Raw genomic sequence first — 19,439 nt, forward strand, 5'->3', positions numbered from 1 at the left:
CAGAGGGAGGTTGTTGCCATCGAGAACTTTTCCGGGTGGACTGGAAGCTCGGAAAGTGCCAGAAGGAAAGTGAGCTCAGGGACCTAGTATTTCCATCATGAAACGTCCTGCTTTCCCCCCACTCCGAACACAGACTTCCCCGACCCCAGGACCAGGCAGTTACACTGCCTGCCCCCAGCTCCCTGCTGTGTTCCCAGATCCACCCCAAGTCCCCGGGGGCCGCTGAGCTCTGGGAGCCCTTGAACCTGGGCTTCCACAGCCTGATGTCTGGGCTGCGGAAACCTGTGTTCTTATTCCTGGAGCTGGACTTGGGAAGAAACTGCAAACACAGCCTGAACTTCCTGCTCTTGCAGGAATGCTCGCCACTTGAGTGAATCACAGGACCTAATTCATTGCGTAGGTCCTGATTGCCGAACAGCCAGCCGTGCACACCCTAAGTCAGCGGGAGGTGCCTGGACCTGGCCAGCTTCAGGAGTCAGGAATTGGAGGGGACAGGGACACCTCTCACTTCTTCCACGGGAGACACTTGGCTCCCCAGCCCACGGAAGGGACACTGCTCGTTAGCCACCTCCGTGAACTTGGTGAGGGGGGCAGAGAAGGAAGGAAGAAAACCCGGGGTGCGGGGCGGGGGGAGTTTGGGGAAGAAGGCGGGAGTTAGCCCAGAGCAGGGAAGCCAACCAGAGCAAACGGCAGGCTGAGAGGTGCCCTGGCCAGAATGCCAATGCCCGGGAGATCTGCTCCTGGGGGTGGTCAGGGCGGGCAAGGCCCCTGGCTCCGGACCCCTTCTGGCACTTTCTGCCTCTGCCTCGCACTCTTGCTGGACCAGGTGGGCTGGCTACAGGGGCACCCCCAGTGCCTGGACTACAGGCCACCCTTCCGGCCCGCCCTGCACCTCGAGTTCTGTTCCCACTACGAGTCCTTTGGCTGCTGTGACCGGCGCAAGGACCAGCGCATCGCCGTGCGGTACCACAGCATCATGGGCTACTTGGACCCGCAGGGCCAGGAGCTGTGTGGCAGTTACATCAGAGACATCCTTTGCCAGGTAGGCCAGAGAGTAAAAAAGTTACCCCGAGAGACGGGAAGGAGCCAGCTTAGAAAAGTGCCTTCCAGCCCAGCGGCCAGGGTGCTGGGAGGGTGGCCGGGGGCCTGGGGAGGAGGGCTCCTTGGGCACCCAGACTTTCAGAAGCTCAGCTGCCAGCTGCCTCCCTCCCTTAGAGCTCTGGGCTCTGGATGGACCCCTGGGGGCAAGGACCTGCTGAGCGTGGTGTCACTGGTCCCCCAAGCTCTCCCTCGGGTCCTGCTGGCCCCGCTGCTGCTCTCTGGGACACGGGAGAAGGAGCCAGTAGTCTGTTCTTGGTGATGCGCCCAGCGCAGCTGTGGCCTGGGTCCTCCCTGCCTCACCCCAGGAGCTGGGCCCAGCACCCACCTGCGGGGTGTATGCGGGGTGTGTGCGTGGTGCACCGCGGAGTGGTGGGCTCTACCAGGGTCCAGGGCCTGGGTCTTGGGTGCTGGGGATCCTGCTGTGACAACAGCAGCAGCCACAGCTGGGGGCTCCCCCCACCCCCTGCATTCTTCCAGAGCTGGGCTGGGAGAGCTTGCAGCGGCTGAGTGCGGTGACTCAGAAGTTCTGCTCCGGCGGCTCCCCAGCAGCCAGAACCCACCTCCCTGGCAGGTATCACTCACCCCGGGTGCAGGCCACACACCCCGGCATTGTGGGAACATGGGTTCGGGGACAGGGGGCCACTGTCAGCGCTGCAGAGCTGATGGGAAAGTGGCCATGGGGAGAAGCAGCTCTCCGACGACGGACTGGGGGTGAGACGCAGGACACCCAGGCAGACCGGGGTTGGAGCCCCTCCTGAGCGTCCCCGTGGTGACTCGGCCGCCCGGCTGCCACGGGCCCCAGAGTGCAGGGGCCACCCCAGCCATCCGCACAGGGAACGCAGCGGAGCCGGGCACGGGAGCCAGCCGCCTGGGTGGCATCGCCTGGGGCCGCACTCTGTCTCCTCGGCACCAGCCCTGGCTGTTTCCTGGAGAACTGACGCTGGGAGAGCCCTTTGGGCAGAACTGGCTGGGCTCTGCGACAACGCTGAGGGTTCTCCTGGTGAAAATGTGCCTGTCCCCCCTGCCCCTCCCCTGGGGAGGGTTTAGGACTGGGTGAGGCTTCGGAAAGCCCGATTCCTCAGGGCTCCCCTGTTGTGCGGACTTGAAGAACCAGATCAACCCGCACGTGTTTATTAAAAAAGGCGGTCCTTCTCTGTACTCCCCCCTACCCCCACCCCAGGTAGTGAGAGTGTCCTCAGCGCTGACGGCAGGCAGCTGCCAGGACCCGCGTTTTACTGACGAGGAGTCAGAGGTGTTCACGGGCTTGTCCGAGGTCCAGCAATGCCGTGTGGGGCCCCAAGCTAAAGGCTGACTCCCCGAGTCCCGCGCCCCTTTAATAACCCCCATTCCAAAGGCCAGTCAGGCATTTACTTAGTGGTCTCTGACTCTGGGGCCGGTGTGCTTGAACTCAGAACCCCGCCTCCGGCTCCCTGCGCAACTCTAGAGAGTGGAACAGTGCCTGGCCTTAGTTTCCTAAGAGAAATGACTCAGTGAGCTGAAGCAACTGGCTTTGCCTTTTTAAAATTTCAATTAGAGAGAGAGAGAGAAATATAGATTTGTTGTTCCACTTATATATGCATTCATTGGCGGATTCTTGTATGTGCCCTGACCAGGGATCAAACCCACAACCCTGACCTATCAGGACGTTGCTCTAACCAACTGAGCCACCCACTGGTCAGGGTGCGGTTTGCTTCCTTGCCAGCAGTTCTGACAAATACCCTGAACTCAGTGCTGTGAATTGCTGGGCTGTTCCTTCCCCTCCTCACAGTACCCAGGTGCTGGGCCAGTACCCAGGTGCTGGCTCCGCAGTCTGCACTCAGGGTGGAAATACGAGACAATGGGGAACTTGACACATACGGGAAACAATGTACCGGGTCCTTTGTTAAGTGATGAGACCATGGGCCATCCTGTGCCGGCCGTCGGGCTGGGGGAGATGTCAGAGATTGGTGATCGCTACTCAGCAGCCCCAGGCCCCGCCCTTTCAACGGGCCTTGTGCACTTTGCTGTCTCAGTCGCATCTGTCTTCCTTCGCTGGTGGGAACTGCTTGTCTCCCCACTGCATTCTCCTTATTCTCTAAAACTTGCTGTGGCTCAGGGAGGTCTGCAGAGCAGGGGATCCTTCGCCCAGGAGGATCCACTAAATTCTTGTAGCTCCCAGCAGTGTTTATGTCCATTAAACACCGAAATATTTTTAAGAAATAAGTGATGAAATTACTGGAGACCTAATCTCTGGGAGCCATAGACAAATCACGTGTTCATTTTGATCATTTTATTTATTTATTTTTAAAGATTTTATTTATTAATTTTTAGAGAGAAGGGAGGGAGATAGAGAGAGAGAAACATCAATGTGCGGTTGCTGGGGGTCATGGCCTGCAACCCAGGCATGTGCCCTGACTGGGAATCGAACCTGCGACACTTTGGTTCACAGCCCGCGCTCAATCCACTGAGCTACGCCAGCCAGGGATTGATCATTTTATATTTAAATTATAAAATATTTCAAACATGTGGAGATGTGCAGAAAATGACATCATTCATACCATGGATTCCATGCTCAGATTTAACGAATGTGAAACTTCGGCCACGTTGCCTCAGATTTGTACAAAGAAGTCAAGTCTCACAGACCCAGCACTTGTAATGAAGGGAAAGATGGAGCAATTTGGTACTATCTCTTTTTTTAAAAAAGTTCATCACAATAAAACTTTATGTGTCAAGAACCAAGTTAAAGTGTTACGGCTGCAGGGAGAATAGGAGAGATTTTTCCTCCCTTTCTGCTTCCAGGAGATTAACTGGATGGAAACTTAGGGTCCCAGCAGTTGGTCATAGGAACTCCAGAATCCTGATCTTTTCCCAGACTGTTTTCCCTTCTGCTTGCTCAAAAACTGGGACCAGCCCTGGCCGGGTGGCTCAGTTGGTTGGAGCGTTGTCCCATATCCCAAAAGACTGAGGGTTCGATCCCTGGTCAGGGCACAAGCCTGGGTTGTGTGTTCGATTGTGCACCTACGGGAGGCAACTGATCAATTTTTCTCTCTCACATTGATGTTTCTCTCCCTTCCTCTCTCTCTAAAAGTCAGTAGACATATCCTGGGGTGAGGGTTAAAAAAAGAAAAAGACTAACAACAACAACAACAAAAAAAAAACACTGGGACCAGCCCCGCTGGGGCCAGCCCGACAGTGGGGAACTGAGCTCCCGTCTCTCCCAGGAGTGCTCGCCGTACGCGGCCCACCTCTACGACGCCGAGAACCCTCGGACGCCCCTCCGGAACCTCCCGGGCCTCTGCGCTGACTACTGCTCCGCCTTCCACTCCCACTGTCATTCTGCCATCTCCCTGCTGACCGACGACGGTGGCCTCCGGGAGTCCCACGGGAATGACAGCGCCCACTTCTGCCACCTCCTCAGCCTCCCTGACCAGGACTACTGCTTCCCGAACGTCCTGAGGAACGGCCATCTCAATCGCCGCCTGGGCGTGGTGGCCAGGGGCCGCCGGGGCTGCCTGCAGCTCTGCCTGGCCGAGGCGGCCAATGGGCTGCGGAACCCCGTGTGCATGGCCCACGCCGGGGACGGCACCCACCGCGCCTTCGTGGCCGAGCAGGTGGGGGTAGTGTGGGTCTACCTGCCCGACGGGAGCCGCCTGGAACGGCCCTTCCTGGACCTCAGGAACGCCGTGCTGACCACTCCGTGGATCGGGGACGAGAGAGGCTTCCTGGGGCTGGCTTTTCACCCCGAATTCCGCCAGAACCGCAAGTTCTACATTTATTATTCGTGCCTGGGCCGGGGGAAGGTGGAAAAGGTCCGGATTAGCCAGATGAAGGCTTCCCGGGCCGACCCCAACCGTGCCGACCCGGCGTCAGAAAGGTGAGCAGAGTGGTGTGTGTCGGTGCGCCGGGTCCTGGGACAGTGCTGTGGGTCCTCTCAGGTGGCGTGGGGGAGCTCTCCCCGGTTTGGATCGCTGGTGGTTGCGTCACTGGGGGTCCGTGAGGGAGGCCCAAGGTAGGCTCAGAGTCGAGGGCCTTCGTGGCGTCACACGGCCACCTGGCAGTCAGTCCCCCAGGTGGAGCCACGCTGGCCCGACTCGGTGGAAGGCCGGCAAAGGCCCGCAGCTGCGGTGGTTTGAAAGACACAGACAGACAATATCCACGCACAGGAACCGGCAGTCTCCGGTGACGGTGCGGCTGTAGATCCCGCGTCCTCTCCCTCGAAGGCGGGATCTCTCGGGCCGCAGGAAGCTCGCTGCCGACGCGCAGAGGACGGACGCGGGGCTCACGGCTGACCCCGAGCTCACGTCCTTTCCACTCTGCCGTCCTGCTTCATTTCCTTCTTCTCTCTGCCCCGTCTCTCTGTTCCTGCAGAGACAGGCTCGGGGGTTGAAAGGAACACGAGGAACTGATACACTAACCCCCGTGGGCTGGCTCTGAGGAAGGGAGCTGAGGGCTCCGGTGGAGCAGAGGGGAAGGCCAAGCCTCAGATAAGGACGGCTGCTCCCCTGGCTGTGTCCACGTCTCCTGAAGTCACGACGGGAAAGGAAAACGATGCATGAAGGGGTCGTACGAGGGCACAAGGGGTGTCTCAGAGCCCCAGAACGGCCTTCTGTGTGATCCTCGGACACTCCGAGGCAGGTCTCGGCTGGTCTGGACCAGCCGCTTCTGAGCATCTCGAGAGCACACAGATTTTATCAAAGCCTAATGCATGACTCCTTTTCTCCTTCCAGGGTCATCCTGGAGATAGAAGAACCGGCCTCCAACCACAATGGTGGACAGCTTCTCTTCGGCCTGGACGGCTATCTGTACATATTCACGGGGGACGGAGGACAGGCCGGGGACCCCTTCGGCCAGTTTGGCAACGCTCAGAACAAGTGAGCTGGGTGGGGGCTGCTGGGTCCTGGGCCCTTAGGGCGAGCCCCTGGGGCGGTGCTTTTCCTCCTGTGCAGGAGCCTCCAGAGGGTCAGACCCAGACCACTTACTGCACGATGAGTCCCTGTGTTGAGGCACGTGGGGGGGACATATATTTTTGGGAGGGGTTCAGGGTATTTCAGGCATAGTATATTCGGGTAGTTAATATTACAGATGTTCTTGTGATTTTCAGAGCATTTTGTAGAGATGAATTCAGGGTGTTTAACGCATATCATCAGGGCGTTGTACGTATACCAAGCTCTGACCACCCAGTTCACCTCCGCTCTACAAGATTACCAAGTGCTGAGCCCCAGGGGCTGCGCCAGGCCCCAGCGACTCGTGACAGTTAGGTAGCAAGAGCCGGTGTGTGTGCCGGGTGCGTGCGCTGGTCGGGGGCGGCTCTCAGCACCTGCTGTTCACCTGGGGATGCCCTCCCAACAGCCCACACGGGCAGCCGTCTTTATCTGTTCTCACCGGTGCAGCCCCAGGGCTGAGAACGGTGCCTGGCGTAAACGGGAGTCCCTGCGTAAACGGTTCCGAAATAGATGCGTCCTTTGAAGTGTGTGTTACGTAGGCGCAGTGACAGCCCTTTGCAGACTAGACAGTGCAGGCAGAGGGCAGTAGAGCAGCCAGCTGTCCCAGGTCACACAGCGCGCAGGCGCAGAGCCAGAGTTCACGCTCAGACACTGAGGCCGGGCCAGCGGGACAGAGGTCACGTGACCCGGCCGCCCCTGGCACCCAGCAGGCACCCTGCCCTGCCTTCTCCCTCGTAGCAACAACATCGTGGTTGATGGGGGTCGTGAAGAGCTAAGGTTGGTCCAACGCCTGCCGTGTTCCAGGCTCTCTCGCAGCAACTCTCTTAACCGTTACGTTGCACAGCCACACCACCAGGCGGCGCTGTTCTCCCCCGCTTTCCAGGAAAACGAGGAAACCGAGGCCCAGAGACCCGGGCGCTGGCTGGCGGAGCCTCTGAAAGCCCCATTCTTTCTCCTGACCACGCTGCGGTGTGAGGAGGAAGAGAACCTGCTCCTTTTAAACGCGCAAACGCGCATAGTGTTAGCCCAAGCCCCAGAGGGACCTTCTCACTGTAAAAATAAAGCGATTTGCTCAGGGTCACGTGGACCAGAGCTACATCACACGTTGGCCTCGTGGTTCACTGAACCGCAAACCAGGAAGTCCTCATATCTCATATGTACATGTGTGTGTGTGTGTGTGTGTGTGTACACACATGTATTGTCATGTCTCCCCAGGTGATCCCTAGCAGTTGCTACGCATCAACTATTAGCAGGTCTTTCTGGGCTGTCTCCTCTGGTCCGCTGCCATTTTATTTTATTTTATTGCTTGATTTTATTTTTAATTTTGAATACTTAACATGAGCTTTACCTTCAAAAAATGTAAGTGTACAATCCAGTGTTGTTAGTTGTGCTGGCACCTGCTCAGCTTGCACCCAGATGGCCACCAGGTGCGCGACGAGATGCTCACCACCACTCACCAGCAGGGACACGCAGATCAAACCCACACGGAGATGGCGCACCTCACACCTGTTAAGAGGGCTGTGATTTTTTTAAAAAAGACAGGTGTTGGCAGGATGCGGAGACATTTGAAGCTTTGGGCGCTGTTGGTGGGAATGCAAAGCGGTGCAGCTTCTATGGGAACCAGCAAGGTGATGCCTTAAAAAATTAGGAACAGGCCCTGGTTGGCATAGCTCAGTGGATTGAGTGCTGGCCTGCAAACCAAAGGGTTGCTGGTTCGATTCCCAGTCAGGGCACATGCCTGGGTTGCAGGCCAGGTCCTCAGTAGGGGTTTGTGAGAGGCAACCACACATTGATGTTTCTCTCCCTAAAAAAAAAAATTAGAAACTAGCCTGTGACCCAGCAATGCCACTTCTGCGTACTTACCCCGTGCCTCGTGTCTGGCCTTCCCCCTTCCAGAAGTTCCCTGCTGGGAAAAGTGTTACGGATCGATGTGAACGGGACCGGCGCAGAGGGCAGGCGGTACCGGATCCCCCCGGACAATCCCTTTGTCTCTGAGCCAGGAGCCCACCCCGCCATCTACGCCTATGGAATCCGAAACGTGTGGCGCTGTTCCGTGGACCGCGGGGACCCGGTCACGCGCCAGGGCCGAGGCCGGATATTCTGTGGGGACGTGGGGCAGAACCGGTTTGAAGAGGTCAACATCATTGTTAAAGGCGGAAACTACGGCTGGAGAGCAAAGGAGGGGTTCGAATGTTACGACGAGAAGCTTTGTCGCAATGCCTCTTTGGGTGAGCATTTCCTGAAGGCGGTGGAGGTGGGGGCATAAAACCTGGGGCTGTCCTGTCCTGCAGGTCCTGTAAGTGTCCTGGGGGATAGTGCCACTTACGCTGGTCTCCTGTCCCTGACGCCAGAATCGCCCTGTTAACGTCTAGGGTGGACTCGGGGAGCGAGACTGAGCCAGGAATCTGCATTGTAAATAAGTGACCCACGGGACTTTGAGGCATACTATTTTGAGAACCGCTGGCCGAGAAAAATCAGTGGCTGCGTGTTTATTTATTTTCTAATTGGGGTAGCCCCCCTGAAACGATATTCCTTATATAATCAATGGACCGTACCATCCCTAAACATCAGTGATCAAGGTGTTCCTGAGGGTTCTGTGCTCTGTCGCCGGTGCCTAGTCTCGTTGGTCCTGCATGTTACCACGCAGCCTTGCAGACCCTTCCAACGCTTTCCAAATCCTTAGGCCTGGGGATCTGCCTCGACCCCCCAGGGGAAAATCTCAGGTGTGTGGGCCTGCAGGTCCCTGCCTCCCAGGTGGGGGGTTTTCGGCTTCCTCAGTGGGAAGTTCACACGTCTCGTGGCTTGTCTGTTGAGGACGACACACGTGATTCTCTTAGTTGCCTGCCCTCCTGAATACCAGGAATGAAACGGTTTCCACTCAGTCAGGCCACTCCCTTAAAGAGCCCCCTGCTGGCCCCTAGAAGCACACAGTTTTGAGCGGTGACACTCACGCCGTTTCTTTGTCCCGAGACAGATGACATCCTGCCAATCTTTGCCTACGACCACGAGGTGGGGAAGTCGGTCACCGGAGGCTATGTCTACCGCGGGTGCGAGTCCCCGAATCTCAGCGGCCTCTACATCTTCGGGGACTTCATGAGTGGGTGAGGAAGGAGGGACACCTCTCTTTTTGTTTCGACGTTTTTGTGAACAAGGGAGCTGGGCGGAGGCTGGACTTTCCTCTCTGTCCTTTCAGCTCCAGGGTTCTGTGGGGCTCTGCCTCTGCGGGAACTCACCCAAGGGAGCGTGGCTGGGACTTCGTCTCTCGTCTCTTGGGGGGCACAGTCCTTCCTGCTCCCCACTGTCTTTTAGCCCATTGTCGTTCTGTTTGTCTGGGCTTTTGTCTGAGGTGGGAGGGTAAGTCTGGTGCCTCTGCCCCACCCTAGCTGGACAGGGTGCTAGTATTTTTTTTTTTTAAAGATTTTATTTCTTTATTTTTAGAGAGGAAAGGGAGGGAGATAGAGAGAGAGAGAGAAACATCAATGTGCGGTTGCTGGGGGTTATAGCCTGCAACCCAGGCATGTACCCTGGCTGGGAATCGAACCTGCGACACTTTGGTTCTCAGCCCGCGCTCAATCCACTGAGCTACGCCAGCCAGGTGGTGCTAGTATTTTTTCACGCTGCCGTTCTTGCTTACAGAGATGGGGAGAGGGAGTAGTGGGTGAGGTCCTTGATCGCTTGTTAGAGCTTGGGGGTTCCATTGTTCTCTATGCCTTTTACCACAACCCCCCCCTCCCACTCACCCCTATGTGTATCGCTTGGTCAGTAGGCAGTGGCTCATAACGGAAGCACATGCATTAGAATCACTTGGGGTTCAGTGGGCTCTGTTTGGGTACTTTTCAGGTGACACCTGTGGTTTACCCACTTCCTTTCCCCTTTCTTCTGACAACCTGCCTTTAATTCAGTAGACAACGAGGCACAGAAAGCGTCTACCTCCTGTTATGTAGACATCATCATCGTCATAATAGCTGCTGGTCTTTGAGCCTTTACTCTATGCCAGGCACTTGTGTGACATATTTATGTATGTGATTTAACCTTCCCAGCTCTCGCCTACGGTCAATTCTATTTGCCTTCCCCATTTTACAGGAGAGAAGGCTGAGGCTCAGAGATATCGAGCAGCTACCCAAAGGTCACATAACTAATGAACTGGAAGTTAGCCTTTTGTCGTGGTGCAGTGTTCCCAGGGCACCAATCTCCTTGGTGATAGCCAACGACCTTCCCCATCCGGGGCGGGTGGGCGATGGAAGTGTGTGTCAGGCAGCTTCGGGGCCTTGGGAGAGCTGGTCACCGCTCCCCTCGGGGAGACCTGGTCTTAGTACTCCAGGATGCGTTGCTTCTAGGAGGAAAAACATGCCGCAGGGTGGAACTATGGATTCCTAAAATGTAAGGTTTTGTTTTCCGTCTAGTCGGCTTATGGCTTTGCAGGAAGACAGAAAAACCAGGAAATGGAAGAAGCAGGATATCTGTCTGGGCAACACCGCGTCCTGCGCCTTCCCAGGGCTGGCCAGCACCCATAGCAAGTTCGTCATCTCCTTCGCCGAGGACGAGGCCGGTAACCGACCGCGGGGTCCCCTTGCTCTGCCTCCGGGAGCACAGGCTTTGTGAACCGAGCCATTAGCCCGTTATTATTACTATTACTATTATTGCTATTTATTTAAGATTTTATTTATTTATTTTAGAGAGAGGGGAAGGGAGGGAGGAAGACAGGGAGAGAAACGTTGATCGGTTGCCTCTCGCATGTGCCCCAGTCGGGGACTGGACCTGCAGCCCAGGCGTGTGCCCTGACCAGGAATCGAACTGGTGACCTTTGCTTTGCAGCGCGATGCCCAACCAACTGAGCCACACCAGTCAGGGCGCTGGTCCTGTTATTTAAACAGCAGGGACCACTTCTCCCGTTTCCACTATCATTTAGTTCCCTTTTATAATGCACTAGAGACTGTTCCGTGCCCTTGGCATTTTTTATCTGCTTTAGTGATCACACACCCCGATGTTGTTATTCTGCTCCCTTGGCCACCGAGGGGACACTGGCCACTCCGACCTGCCCCCTCGGTTGAGTGCACTCGCTGCACCGGCCAGATGGAGGCCTACGCTTCGGTCTTCCCACTCCGGGGACGACCAAGGAGTTGCATGTGACCCCCTTCCCTGGTTTTGTTCTGATCTGCTGTGACAGGGCGGAGGACAAGGCCAATAGTGGGGCAGACCAGGTGGACAGGGAGTGTTTGTCTTGTTGGGGTGTCACCTGGGAGAGAGCACCCCTGAGGACCAGCCCCTGGCTGGGCTGGGCTCCTTCGTGACCCGGCAAGAGTTTGTGGGGCGCCTGCTGAGAGTGAGCAAGGGACAGTCCCTTTCCTGAGAGATCAGAGGTCAGAAAGGGTCGACAGCTAGGTGGCTGGCTACTCCCTGGACAAAGTGGGCATGTGTCAAAGGCATTAGCAAAGCAAGGCATGTGTGTGTGTGTATGAGAGAGAGAGAGAGAGAGAGAGAGAGAGAGAGGACTCCTTTCTAATATATTTCCCCAAATATTGTCATCAGAAAGTGGGTTTTTAAATTTCAGCTTTACAGAAATTACATTTTGTTTTTAATCCTTGAGGATATGTTTTATTGATTTTGGAGAGAGAGGAAGAGAGGGAAGAAGGGAGGAATGGAAGGGGGAGGGGGAGAGAGAGAGAGAGAGAGAGGAAACGACATTGATGTGAGAGAGAACTATCAATTGGCTGCCTTCTGTACACACCCCAGTGGGATCGGACCTGCAACCTAGGTATGTGCTCTGACCTGGGAATCCAACCCGTGACCTTTTGGTACATGGAGACGGTGCTCCAACCAGCTGAGCCACCCGGCCAGGGCCCTAAAGTACATTTTTGAACAATAACGTTTTATTTGGCACTGGATCTGGCCATACCTAGAGGCAAGGAGGAGACTAAAGTGATCTCCGGAGGCCCCTCCAGACCTGGGGTTTTCCACACGTGAAAAGCAGACCCTTGACGACTTCCTGTGTGCTTGGTCTCCTCTCCCTCTGGACCTCGGAGTGGCCGAAGAAGACCTTGACTGGAGCAGGACATGCAGAATGTCCGGTCAGCTCCTGGACCCTTTCCTCTCACCTAGCTGGGGAAGAGATAGCTCAGGATGGCTATTTCAGAGGAGCAGGGGGTACTGGAACATTCAGGAAATTCTCAATAGAGAAAAGTCTATGTGGGTTCCAAATGGGAAGTGCAAACACATAAAAAAGGAGAGAAACCACAGGCTGGCTGGCCGACGTGCGGGGGGAAGGGGTTGGTGTGGAAGTCACAGCCCCTCCTCTGCTGGGGTCCCTCGAGGCTGGAGTCCCCCGGGTGCAGACCAGCCCAGGGACCCTGGGCTGCTGTCTGCCATGCCCCTGGCTTTGGTAGTGTGGCTTGTGGTGCCTGGAGACTTGTCACAGAGGAAAACAGACCAGTTCTCAACACCAGTCAGTACATCCGGCAGACGAAACCGAGTGTCCTTGGCTGACTTCTGCGGCGGGCACTTGGCAAGGCGTGTGTGTCTGGGGGGCCCTCGAGCCGCGGCGGCTGCTTCCGAGGCAAATAATTTTCTTCCAGAGTTTCTTGCTTTTGTGTTTTTGCACGGAGTGATTCAGAGTCTCTGCTCTCTTCACCGTCTTCCCCACTTCTAGACACATTTAGATCTGCGGGTTGTTTCATTATTTTATTATTCGTCATCAGCTTTAGGTAAGTCATTTTTAACGGAACGGATGGCTGCCGTTTATTTCTCAAGATCTTCCCTGTGACAGCTGGGCTGAGGACAGCCGCAGGGCGAGTGGCAGACGTGGGGCTGCCCGTCCCTGGGTTCTCGTGGCACTTGGCAATTTCTGCGTGTCAGCACCTGAAACACGCTTTCAAGAGGGCTGGCCAAAGTCAGGGTGTGTGCCATGAATGCACATGGCTTCACACGGTGCAGTATATATTTTTTATTTTTTGTTTTTGTTTTGCCCTAAAATATATTTTTAAAAATGTCAGTTGGAGCCCTGGCCAGGTAGCTCAGTTGGTCAGAGCATTGTCCCAACACGCCAAGGTTGCAGGTTCGATCCCCGGTCAGGGCACCTGCAAGAATCAACCAGTGAGTGCATAAATAAGTGGAACAACAAATCAATGTTTCTGTCTTTTCTCTCTCTCTCTCTCAAATCAGTAAGTAAAAATTAAAAAAAAACATCATCAGATATTACAGATGAGAGTCACTTCTACCATTGTTTTGTCCTAAAGACACAATGGGAGTCTCTGGCGTGTTTGGGACACGTAACTGACACACACCTGCAGGGAGCCGCAGCAATGCAGGGTTTTCGAATTTTCTTCTAGACCAGGGATTCTTTACATGGTTTGGAGGGGCCCAGCATGAGGGCACCCACTGTCCATGCAGACACCCCCTGGACACCTCCTTTATCTAACGGTGGGATCACCCGGAAGGGTGCCTGGAGTGTCCGGTCCGAGGGGCTAGCTGGATCTAGGGCCGGGCGTGTCCCAGCCCAGACGCCTCCCTCGGGGAGGACGGTAACTGGAGTGTGTGGGCGGCACACGGAACCCAAGTGCGCCAGGCAGCTGTGGCTCTGTGCGCCGGGCCCTGCAGAGCCCTTGCCCCCTCTCCCTCCACACGGGGCTTTCTAGCGTGGGCCCCTCTTTGCCACAAACTCCCGGGAGAAGGTTTCTTAGTAACCAGAGCTGCCTGGAGCTCTGGGCTTTTCCAGTTTGCGAGAGAGCAGCATTTCCTTCTGTAAACTTGAGAGCGAGTGTGCAATGCACACAGCAGTGGATTCAATTCGTGCGATGACACAGACGTTGTGCCAGGTCCACGACGCTGTTTGTCACAGTTGTCACAGCACCATCCCTGACAGAGCAGGAAGACGAGGGAGTAAGAGTAACCGCTGATTGCTGAACACTTTTTAATGGGATCCCTGACCATCGGGAGGTGTTATTGTCCCCGTTTGGGAAATGAATGAATAAGGCGAGGGTGACAGAGGTGGAGAGGCGGCCCAGGACAACACAGCCATGACCGGAGTGATCAGAAGTCACACCCAGCTTTCTCCAACTCTGAAGCTGTGTCCCCGCTGCCCGTCCCTCACAGGGACCTGCAGAACGAGGAGGGTGGGGGGGCGGTGAGGTGTTCCTTCCGAGAAAGGAGCTGCGTACTCAAGAGTCCCCACAGGAGGGAGCGGGAGGGATTGGGACCCTTCTAGAGGAGACGAGGAGACAGTGGGTGGAGGAGGGTTCTGCGAGTGTGGAGAAGACCAGGAGGAGATGCTCTAGACAGGGGGTGTCACGGGGAGTTAGGACCCCAGGACTGGAGAAGGTGGAATGGGACAGTGAGGCAGGGGCTGGGGGAGTAACAGCCCAGAGAAGGGGCCGTTTGAAGTGACTGGTCACTGCTTCTCAGCCTGGATACGGCCTCAGGGTGTCGCAGAGCACCCTTGGCAACAGGGGAGAGGTGGGCAAGGAAACGGGGGTGCACCAGGGGGATTCTGGGAGCAGAGAGACGGTGAAGGCAGATGCCCGTCTGGCTCCATGAACACGAGCAGAACTGACCTTGGCTGGGCTGCCCCCTGGGCTGCCCTCTGGGGACTGTCAGTCCGGAGCCCGGGTCCCTCCCCGGGGCTCACTGCCCGCCGGGGCCACAAGCCACGCTGAGCGTCCTCTGTGCCCCCAGCTCTGTGTCTCAGCCCTGCCCCCTGTCCCGTGACTGCCTGCCTGTCCTCTCTTCCCAGGAGAGCTCTACTTCCTGGCCACCTCCTACCCAAGTGCCTACGCACCCCACGGATCCATTTACAAACTTGTCGACCCATCAAGGTGAGATTTGGTCTCCTTTTCTCCTCGGGTGCGTTTCTATCAGGTCCCTATCTTTGTGGCAGGCCATGAAAAGAGAGTCCTCACTCCCCGAGAATGACCCGAAGTGACCAGTTATGCTTGAGATGACTTGGTGAGGCAAAGCAGGACCGCGGCTGTCTGGGACCTGTGGACCCTTTGGTCGGCTGTGGCCTCCTCGCGGTTGGAAATGCGGAGTTCGAGCCTGGCCAGGATGGCTAGTCTAGTCTAGACCGGTGGCTCCTAGGCTGTGTTTGTTGTTTAAACATGGTTCTGGAAACTTCTGTCTGGGATCACCCGACAGTGGGTGTTCACCTCTGACCCCCTGAGTAAGCACCGCCGCACTGTCCCCCGGGGTTTGGTCGAGGTTCCCGAGATGTTTGAACTGCCCAGTCTCTGGGTGCCTGTCCCCTGCCCTTGCTGGAACTCAGTGGCAGTATGGACTCCCTGGGTGGACCGTACGCTGTTTCTCCTGCTTCTTCGCCCACCGCTCTCAGAGGCTAACCCACCTCCAGCTGATCCCGCAGAAGCCACTGATACAGCTTCCTACCTGGGGGGGTTGTCGAGGGTGGGTGGTCCGTACCTGCTGCGTGTCCATCCTGGGAGCTCTGCGCAGGCGCTGTGCTCCTCTGGGGATTCCTGCGCGAGGCAGGCACGTCTCCCCGCGAGTCAGCTTGAAGAAAGACCCAGAGAGAAAAACTTCCCTAGGAGGCTTGCTTACATTACCCGCGTCTGGGGTGGTGGTCAGAGGGCATTAGGCAAAGCGGCCCAGCTGCCGGTCAGGGCTCAGGGGCCAGGACCGGCTCACAGCGCATCTCCGTTTGGCTGCGGGGATCGCAGTGGGTGGTCCCCCGGAGTCCCTGGAGGGGCGGAGGCCCCGAGGCTGTGCCTGGGCGCTGCCCCGACTGCTGCGGGGTGGCCGGGGCTGAATTTGCTGCTGGGCTCTCTCCACAGCTGATCTGCTCCACGCACAGCTCCTGGTCTCAGTGGACGGGGCCAAGCAGGGTCTTCAAAATGCTTCCGGGGGCTGGTCATGCCTGGTGCGGAGATCTGCTCTTTCTAGTAACAGGGTCTCTTTCTCTGCGTGTGTGCGTGAACCCCCTTTTCTTCCCTTCATCAGTTTCCTGAGTTGGCTGGGGGATAATTCCGCTGTCCTCCATCACAAGAGCAGCCACGGTGAGAGGTCAGCCGTCAAGCCGCTGCTCCACACGGAGGACACCCTTCCTCATGCACCTGTCTCCTCAGGGTGACATCTACTGAGCGGTCCCCGTGTCCCACGCACTCATGCTGCCAGCAGGGCAGCTAACACCCTGGGCCTGCCAACAAGGCCACGGAGCCGGGCTCAGTAACATCGCCTGCCCGAGGTCCAGCTAGGGAGCACAGGGGCTGAGCATAGGGGCTTGGCTTCCTTTGTGGATTAAAGTCATTCCCACCCCGCTCATTCGCTTTGGCTATGCTTACGCTGACTTGTACAGACTTTTAAAGAACTTCCGTAGCCGTGGCTGCAAATTCCACTCCGCCTGCTTATTCAGGCCGTCGTTGCGCTGAATGCATCCTTCTCCGCGTTCTGAGGGCAGTCGATCTATTTCTGTGTAATTTTCCCTCCCTTCCATCTCGTCCTCCTGCCTGGGGTTGAATCTTGGCTTTGCCACGAACTAGCTATGTGACCTTGCATCTGTTTTTGAACCTTTGCGTGCCTCGGTTTCCCTGCTGCGCCATAGGATAATAAGAGCACCTGCCTTACAGGGTTATTGGGAGGGTTCAGTGAGTTATATTTATCAGGTATTAGGGAGCCCAAGCATTCTATAAGTGCTCAGCAAATAAATAAAGTTACTTTTTTTTCATGTGGGACGGGTGTAATAGTGACGAGAGAGAGTTGGAATGAGGCAGAGAAGGTGGCGGTGGGGACTGGCCAGCAAGGTCCCTCTCTGCCCTGGGCAGCAGGGGTCTCTTTGGTTTTGGAAGACCCTTCCCGGGGGCAGCAGGTTCAGGATGAGTGCCCTAGGAGGCAGGGGCGTGGCATTATTCAAGGGACCGCGCCACCAGTTATTCAAGGGATTTTCTTCATCGTCATCATCATCATCATCACCATCGGCTATGGGGCACTTGTGAGACAGCTGGCACTGTTCCGTGTAATTTTTTGAACCTCATTAAAAAAATTTAAAAAGTATTTATTCATCACTCGTGGTGTGCCAAGTGTACACACAGTCTCATGTAATCTTCCCTGTCCCCCTGCAAGGAGAGGTGCTATTACTCTTCCATTCTGCAGATGTGGAGATAAGCCCTTCATGACACCACCGCCCAAGGGCCTGTGGGGTCCCTGTGGGGTCCCTGTGACGGCCACGTCCTTTGTGCTTTGCACCTGAGCTCGTCACCTGTTTCCGACTACACCTCACCCCGCCCCACAGAGAGGGGAGCGCTGAACCCAGACACTGAACCCAGACCATGCAAATGTGCCCTTCCTGGGGACCTCGGTTCTCTAGTGCCGTCTCCAGAGCCCTGGGTCCTCACTTTTTCTCTCCGTTTGCAGGCGAGCCCCCCCGGGCAAGTGCAAGTACAAGCCAGTGCCAGTGGAAACCAAGAGTAAGCGGGTCCCGTTCAGGCCACTCGCCAGTGAGTCAGTCTGTCCTTGTCTTTGACTCAGACCTTGGCACCCTCTGCAATCACGACAGCCCTGTTGGGTGGGAGGGTTTACTTTCTCACCTACGGCCTGTCCTGTGGTTGAGGGGCGTGACTTGTGGCTCAGTCTATACATCTACTCTGTGCACCTGCTTCCCCGATGACCTGTTGTCATTCATTCATTCATTCATTCATTCAATTACTCATGTATTCATTCATCCAGTCACTCATGTATTCATTCAATCACTCATGTATTCATTCATTCAATCACTCATGTATTCATTCATTCAGTCACTCATGTATTCATTCATTCAGTCACTCATGTATTTATTCATTCTCTCATGTATTCATTCATTCACTCAATCACTCATGTCTTCATTCATTCAATCACTCATGTATTCATTCATTCATTCACTCATGTATTCATTCATTCACTCAATCACTCATGTCTTCATTCATTCAATCACTCATGTATTCATTCATTCAGTCACTCATGTATTTATTCATTCGTTCATGCACTCATGTATTCATTCAATCTCTCATGTATTCATTCATTCATTTGGCTTCATTCACTTAGTACTTCTGTGGCAGGCACTGTGCTGATGCCTGGGGATATAGCCGCGAACCTGACCTGTAGGAGTTTAGAGTCAAATGGAGGGGGGGCCGGTAATGTGGGCAAATAAAGAAATAGACGTGACCCTGAAGCCCCTAGGGTGAGGACCGCTTCCTTGGAGTAGGGTGGGCAGTCGGGAGAGACCGGTAGAGGAGGGGCAGTATCTGTGAGGGCACTAACTATTCCAGAGTGTGTGCCACTGGAGTGACTACTAAAGGAGTATCGTATTTAGATCAAAGCCAGTTAAGGGATTTAAACAATATTAACTTCAAACGAATTTATATTAAAGAGCCCTCATGCCATCATGGGTCTCCTGGGCGGTGCTTTTCTTTGAGCTACTGTTCCAGGACTTGAATTTCTCACTACACAAATGCCTGTTTCCCAGAGACGGTCTTGGAGTTGCTGAAGGAGCAGTCAGAGAAAGCTGCTAGAAAGTTACCCAACGTGACTTCAGCTTCCCGTCCAGACCCGGCCTCCTCTCGGAAAGGCTCCTCCAAGAAGCCGGCTTCTCCCACAAGAAGCAGGAAGCCGTTTCGAGGTCCTGGGGCAGAGAAGGGAGCCTGAGTGTGGCCCCCGAACCCCCAAGGGAAGAGGAAGAGGAGCCGGAAGCCCCGCAGCGGCCCCGAGAGCCAGTCTGCGTGGTGGGGGCCGGCTGGAAGGAGCCTTCCTTGGCCTGCGGAGGGAGAGCCTCCTCACCACGCAGAACCTGCTGTGTTCAGCGGGGGCCTCTTTAGACACACGGGAAGCAGGGATGGGGGTGGTCGGGGCCGCGATGGCGGAGAGAGCTTGGCTTAGGGCCTCCTTGTTTTTCCGAGGGAATCTTGCTCCTGGAACAGTGCTCCTTGTCTGCTCCTGGCAGGGGGCCAAATCCCACGTGGCCAGCGCACCTGGCCTGGGCACTGGTCCGTAAACCTGCTCCGACACTGCCTGTCTCTGTTTTGCTTTGTAAATGCCTACGACCGAAGGTACTGCAATAAATCAGCACTTGCTCGAATGGACCCATACCTCTTGATCTCGAGAGTGTTTGGCATTGGCCTATTTCACTCTCACACCACATCCCAGGTCTAAGAGGAGGCCTGAGGCCACGGGTTTCCAAGGGCAGCCCCTCTGAGAGGGTCATCGGCTTTGCAGGTGCAGAGCGAGTAGTCTGGGCATGAAGGCATTCAAGGATCTGTAAAGGGTTTGTAAAAGGACATCGGTGTCGGTGAAGTGCTGACCCTTGTGGGATAATTAGGGATATTTTTCTTGCCTCAGTGGGGCCTATTTCCTCAAGGCCTCGGAAACACTTCACGGTCACAGCAGATGTCTTGACCACAGAAGGGCAAAATGACCAGCAAAGGTGTGAGTGTGTTTTTCCAGACC

The 19,439-nt window shown here is 55.7% G+C and overlaps 1 protein-coding gene across 1 annotated transcript; it reads left to right on the forward strand.

Annotated features, from left to right (window-relative positions):
- The first annotated feature begins 704 nt into the window (after nucleotides 1-704).
- On the forward strand, nucleotides 705-18,961 carry HHIPL2 (HHIP like 2). Its single transcript, XM_045817363.1, has 9 exons — nucleotides 705-1,042; nucleotides 4,302-4,954; nucleotides 5,808-5,951; nucleotides 7,920-8,251; nucleotides 8,998-9,124; nucleotides 10,427-10,572; nucleotides 14,749-14,830; nucleotides 17,376-17,458; nucleotides 18,463-18,961. Exons 1-9 carry the CDS (start codon nucleotides 716-718, stop codon nucleotides 18,639-18,641), a joined length of 2,073 nt encoding a protein of 690 aa, XP_045673319.1. The 5' UTR covers nucleotides 705-715; the 3' UTR covers nucleotides 18,642-18,961.
- The last annotated feature ends 478 nt before the right edge of the window (nucleotides 18,962-19,439 follow it).

The sequence above is a fragment of the Phyllostomus hastatus genome, unplaced genomic scaffold, assembly GCF_019186645.2.
Source record: "Phyllostomus hastatus isolate PE091 unplaced genomic scaffold, TTU_PhHast_1.1 phas_contig_148, whole genome shotgun sequence".
In the NCBI taxonomy this organism is placed as follows: Eukaryota; Metazoa; Chordata; class Mammalia; order Chiroptera; family Phyllostomidae; genus Phyllostomus; species Phyllostomus hastatus.

What these genes read in the sequence shown, in the direction of transcription:
- HHIPL2 (XM_045817363.1), top strand. Translation starts at nt 716, where the DNA reads ATGCCAATGCCCGGGAGATCTGCTCCTGGGGGTGGTCAGGGCGGGCAA. An exon ending in TTCGGGGACTTCATGAGTGG is followed by an intron (nt 9,125 to 10,426) that starts GTGAGGAAGGAG and finishes TTTTCCGTCTAG; the next exon opens with TCGGCTTATGGCTTTGCAGG. An exon ending in CCCGTTCAGGCCACTCGCCA is followed by an intron (nt 17,459 to 18,462) that starts GTGAGTCAGTCT and finishes CCTGTTTCCCAG; the next exon opens with AGACGGTCTTGGAGTTGCTG.